Below are 6,035 nucleotides of genomic sequence, written 5' to 3'. Positions count from 1 at the left end.
GCGCTCAGCTGCCCGGGCCTGATCGCCCCGCAGCAGTGCGTCCGGAGACATGACACTGGCTTCCTCGTCGGCGCGTGGCTGGGCCCTGCCCTGGTCCGTGCACCTGGGGGTTGGGACGCGCGCTCACCCCTTGTGGCGTCCCCTTTCCGTGCACCTAGAAAAGGGGGATGGCTCTTCTTTCACCCCCCCCCTTCCCCAAAAGAATCCAGACTCCCCCGGGCGGTCGTGGAGTGGGAGGAGGTTTGCCATGTTTCCTGTAAATTGCCTGGGTGTGGGCCGTAGCGTCTGCTTGGGGAGGTGCCTGGGAAGCGCTGCAACATGCACCCACTCACCTTAGGAGCAGCAATCCTTCAAGATTGTACCGGGCGGGGACTCTTGCAAGCGGCAAGATTGTGGCTTTGGGCACACCCAGAGCTGCCTCAGTAATGGGTTACACTGCCATTGTCCTGGCCTTTCCACGAACGCTTTTTGAAGTGTAATTTGGCTTACACACGCTACGCTTTGAGGAGCTTTAATTCCTTCAGGCATAGTTCGGGAATTTATTGGAAGTATGGCTTCCCTTGCGTGCTACCTGGGCATCTCAGGATAAGCTGTAACAACACAACAAGCCTTGTGGTAGTGTTTCCTTGCCCTTCTGGAGGTTTTCCAGATAAAATTTGTCTTGCTAATGATGTGGCTCCTGTAGTTTTGCAGGGAGCAACATTTGTATGCCTAGTAATGTTGCTTCGCTCGCTAATGACCACCCCATCTATTTTAGAGGCATTTCAAAATGTGATGCTTAATGAAGATATCACTGACCTTGTTAGTCAACCCAAAATATTTGGCACTTCCAAAGAGACAGTATTTAAGTATCCCAAAACCTTAAATTAGAGAGCCTAAATTAATGACTAGCTTCATAAAAAGTTTCATTTACAACTCTAGATCTGAAAGGGATCAGAGTCTGGTTCTTTATGTGAAGGCTACCTTAGTTTGCTCAGGAACTTCACTTCAGCTTGTTACACTTTTAATGTAACTGCTCAACATGTTGAGTTGGTATAAAAGTTATAGAAAAACTTTAATAATTTACAGCTGTAACTAATTTGAAAACCTCTTGTTTTTGTGGTGAGTATTCTTTCTACTACTCAGGGTAGATTGTAGGAAAGCTGGCTTAGTTATGTAAATTAAAATATTTATTTAGACAGTTGTAGCTTTTCATCCTGTGCAGTGGAAGTGACAATATGGGCTGAAGCATAAAATTTTAATTATTCCATGTCAGTTAAAGATCCCAGGACATGGTTCACTTTCCTTTCAGAGCCTAGCTGCTATTTGCTGGGCTTGTGATAAGATGTGGGGAGTTTCTTTCTTCTGGAAATTGTTCCACTTCTGCATAGCTAACTGTCCATGACCTTTCATCAGTATTTCTCATGCTTACAATCCTGCTTAGTTGCATTTTTTCTTAAATTGTTTTTGGTATAAATTGTCTTGTTAAATATGCAAGGGGGCTTGATATGGCAAAGATTGCATATTAGAAAATGGCCCAAAAGTATGTCATCCCAGATCATACTTTCAATTTTCTGTCTATTATTCCAAAGTAAGTGGTGTTCTTTCTATGTGAAATTAAATTTTGCTAGAATTGGTGGCCCATACTGCTAAACTAGGAGAAAACTTGGTAACTGATTTGGTTGCCAGGACCAGTGAAACTTGCTTGAGAAACTGCTGTTTAAAAGTGTATTCAAACTGAAAATTGATGGCATACTTCTTTTTAAAAAATTGTCTAAAAGCTGTTGATGTGTTGTGTGCTATTCATGTGGCCTCAGTTATCAGATAAATATACAAAAATATTCTGGAACCAAACAGTTTTTGGCAAATAAAAAAGCTGCTCTTGCAGGATAATTTTAAATACCATTCCCTGTAAAGGCTACTTTATGTAAAACATTTCCTGTGTGTGAGGCCCTCAAGAGGAACAGGAAGCAAAAGAAATTGCTCAAGGATAACTTTGAGAGGCTTGGAACTTTAGATGCTCATTATTTTTCTGCCCCTCTGGGAGGTTTTTCTTTGATTCAGGTGTGCAAAAAGCACTCTGGCAGAAATGGTATTGTTTTTAAACTGAAGAAACACCAGTATGTTAAATAACTTTGGAGTGGTTACATGCAGCAGCATTCAGTTGGATTTTCCACTGATGTACAGATGGGTTTAATTACTCCACTAAAGCTCTCCCCTTCAAGATGAAACAAAACCCATCTGTCTTCATTGGTGACTCTGAACACCAGTGGGATTGTAAAATCCTGTAGTCTCATTCAGAGCTTTTTTTTAAATAGCAGTCTGAGCTAGAGAAACCATAGTGTAGTTTCCTGGCATCAGCCATTGGAGTAGATTGTGACTCCAGCTGTAAAATTGCTGGGTTATGATGACATGGCAGGCTGGTTCTGAGGGGGAAGTATGAGAAGTTGAGCTGGCTTATGCTAGTACTAGGGATTGTTTAAATTGGTGAAACCTGAATGATTTTGTAGTAAGTGTGAGCAATGTTTAATTACCTGAAAAATTACTAAAATGCAAGGGAAAGTGTAGAAAATGTAGATTGTGGCAGAATTAAATCCCTTTGAATTCTAAAATTTTTCTTGCTGCAAGTAGAGTTACTTTTTTCATATTGCTGTGCAGGACTTAGTAGAGCCCAACTTTTAGCTGTTTTCTGTGATTCAGTAGTGGGTCACTGCAGACCTAGTGGCTTGTGACTGACTGCAGGATCCTCTATCATTCCAAGTATTTGTACAATGCACCCTGTACTGGGGAAGGCTGACATAAGAATTCAAGGTTCATGGCATGGTGCGTACCCTGAAGGGCTACAGGGTCAATGAGTGTCTGCTGCCCAACTTTACATCACTACTTTACCAATTTTTGGACTTCCTGCAGCCCAGTGCTTTAGTTATGCTCAACCAGCGGTTCTAAAACTGTCAGGATCTCGAAGTGGGTCGCAACCCCGTTTTAATCGGGTCACCAAGGCTGGTGTTAGATTTGCTGGGGCCTGGGGCAGCAGGGCTCAGGTTACAGGCCTTCCTGCGCAGGGCTTTGGCTTTGGTCCCCCCTTCCTGGGGTCGTGTACTGTCAGAAGGGGGTTGCGGTGCAATGAAGTTTGAAAAGTCCTGTGCTAGAGACCCTCAAACTTAATGAAAGAATTCTCCCTCCATCTTGGATCGTTTTACAAAAAAGGTGTAAATGTTGGTAATATGAGTATCTCATTACCCTGAACTGCGTTCTCCATTTGGCAGACTAGTGACTCTCAATAACAGGAGTTGCTATACAAGATCTGATTTAGTGGTCCATCTAGTCCAGTATCCTGTCTCTGATAGTGGCCAGTGCAATATGCTTTGGAGGAAGGTGTAAAAACCCTGCAGTAGGCAGATGTAGAATAACCTGTACCCACCACTAGTTGTCATCCAGGTCTCTAATGGTGGTCTACACAGTGATACAAAACCTGCGGCTGGCCAGGGTCAGGTGACTCAGGTTTTCAAGGCTCAGTCTCTGGGGCTGAAAAATTGCTGTGTAGATGTTTGGGCTGGGGCTGAAGTCCAAGTTCTGGGACCCAGCCTGAGTCCAAACATCTACATAGTGATTTTTAGCCCCACCAGCCTGAGTCAGGTGATCTAGGCCAGCTGTGGCTGTGCCAGGGGTCTTTTATCCCTGTGTAGATGTACCCTAACAGATTAAACCTCGTGCATGAGGGCATACATCAGTGTTCTTTACAAAATTTGTTAAGCTATGTCTACACTACCACTTTCAGTGCTAAAACTTTAGTTGTTCAGGGGTGTGAAAAAACACCCCACTGAGCGACAAAAGTTGCTGAGAAGTGCCAGTATAGACAGTGCTTTATTGCCAGGAGTGACCACCCATCATTCGAACTGGGCTATTTTATTGCCAGGAGAGCTCTCCCCTGGCGATAAAACATGTCTACACTGTACATGTCACAGCGCTGCTATGCTGTAATGTGGGCAGGGTAGAAATACTTCTAATTATAATCACACTCAATATTCCTGATATCCATATAGCACTGGGGGTCAACAAGGTTTTGTTTTCACTAAGCACTTTTAAAAGTCATCCTGCTATTACTCTAAACTGCTGTCACCAGTGGAGCTGCACTATGGTGGAAGGACTACTGTAAATCAGGCACGGGCTGTTTTATTCAGGTTTAGATGAGGCAGTGGTATAAAAGCCTGTCTAGTCTACGCAAGCAGTTCCCCTGTTGCTTGCACCATTGGTATTGCATCATTCTTGAGCAAATTCTGGATGCATTACTAACCCATCTTTGTAGAGGTAGCCACCCCGAGGGTCAGCTCCCTTGAATTCTTCTGCTGAATATTTGTGCCAGCTTGATAGTCTAAGTATAAACTTTTGTTTTAAGAATGCTCTAGATATGGATTGTATGGACTATACAGGTGAATACTAGTGACTGTAGGAGAGTAATTTTGACACTCACTCTTGCTGTGACTTGGCTCAAGACACTGTTTGTCTTACATTCCTGTGAAGAATACTGGCTTTGGTACCTGCATACTCCTTTCTATGGTTCACTGGCAAAAAGGGGAAAGTTCCATTGTTAGAAGTGGAAGAGGTGCACATTCCTAACACTTTGGGGCATTGGGTCTTCACCACAACCTAATTTTTTTTTCTTGTATGAACTCTCTTTGGCTCACTTGTGAAGATGGGTGCACTTTGACTAGCTTTTTTCCTTACTGCTGGATATTTGTGGCAAACCTATGTAACTTAATCCTCTTTTCTTTTTTTCTACAGCATTGTCCAAGATATAACAGTTGGTACAAAGGTAGGCACTTCTCACTTTTTCTCTTTTTCCACTTGCTCAGCATTTGACCTAGTTTAGTGTTAGTTATAAACTTAGAAAAATTAACACTTCAGTTTTAAAGCATCTGTTTCTTATAGTACATCTCAATTGTTTTTTAACCAGAAGGCATATTTAATTTTCATATGTATGACCTTGTTTTTACTCTGCTGTTGGAGGACAGAAAGGCTGTTGTCGTCAGACAAGATGTTTAAAAACAGAACGCAAATGATGTTGGTGTTCAGACAAACTTGAGTTGTATCTATATAACGGACAATACATCTTTGAAAGAGAAATTGACAGTTCATTGGATTGAGAACGCTCAACTTCATGTTTTTGTGGATCTCCTGTTCATTTGGATGTTGTGATAATCCTTTTAATGCTAAAATAAAAAGCATTTTACACATTCTTATCTCTTGGGAGTACAGTAAATATGACCTTTACCCTGCTAGTGTCTGGTTTTGAAAGTGCGGCCCTAACCCTGAGACTCAAAGTGCTGACAGGAGCCTCCTTATCAATGGAGTATGATAATAGGCTGCTGTTCATAGGAGGAAACTTGGTTCCTGAGAACTGCTAAACTGGAATGTTCAGGATAGACTAGCACTCCTCAGCTTAGTTCATTGTCAGGATCATAATTGTTAGTTTAAAGAGTTAAGTTGGAAAGATTCATCAGATGTGGCAAATGTGAAAAGTTGAACTGTCGGTGAAATGATGCAGTTTGGGACAGGACTAAGAATTTAAACTGAGCTAAAGATTCATGGTGAGACAGGTAGCTTGTTACTTCATTTATCTATTTTATATATTGTTTTAAGCACAGGGCCATTTTTGCTACATAAAAGCTAAAAGCACTACAGTCAATCAACTTACCCCGGAGTATCTTTCCATGTAGTAGAACTTTTAGTGACTTCACTATAATTCTACTGTCGTGCTAAAATGTACTTAAAGTGCTGTAGCCATTGGAAGATCTCTAGTTATGCAAAGGAAAGCTTTTGCCCAGAAGGGTTGTGAAAGGTTAATTTTTGATATTCAAGCTCCAGTGATGGCAAGAACTTCAGGATGTGTTACTGCATTTTGGGCATGCAGTTCTTGTATGTTGCATGATTTTAATCCCTTAAGGAGGGTATGGTTTGTCGTCTAAATGGGGATTGGAAGAAGTCACGGCAGCACTTCCATTTCTAGCACAAGACAAAACTACTGTCGCTTTTATGCTGCAAGCGCGATGGGGCAT

At 42.0% G+C, this 6,035-nt stretch overlaps 1 protein-coding gene across 1 annotated transcript in view; it reads left to right on the top strand.

The window, feature by feature from the left end:
* Window positions 1-6,035, top strand: part of PTBP1 (polypyrimidine tract binding protein 1) — a 47,685-nt gene that overhangs the window by 544 nt on the left and 41,106 nt on the right. The window contains exon 2 of the mRNA XM_044998819.1: window positions 4,762-4,792. Within this exon, the coding sequence (XP_044854754.1) occupies window positions 4,762-4,792 (31 nt within the window). The remainder of the gene's footprint in view (window positions 1-4,761; window positions 4,793-6,035) is intronic.

Source organism: Mauremys mutica, chromosome 24 (assembly GCF_020497125.1).
Source record: "Mauremys mutica isolate MM-2020 ecotype Southern chromosome 24, ASM2049712v1, whole genome shotgun sequence".
In the NCBI taxonomy this organism is placed as follows: domain Eukaryota; kingdom Metazoa; phylum Chordata; order Testudines; family Geoemydidae; genus Mauremys; species Mauremys mutica.
This window is presented reverse-complemented; position numbering and strand designations above follow the sequence as displayed.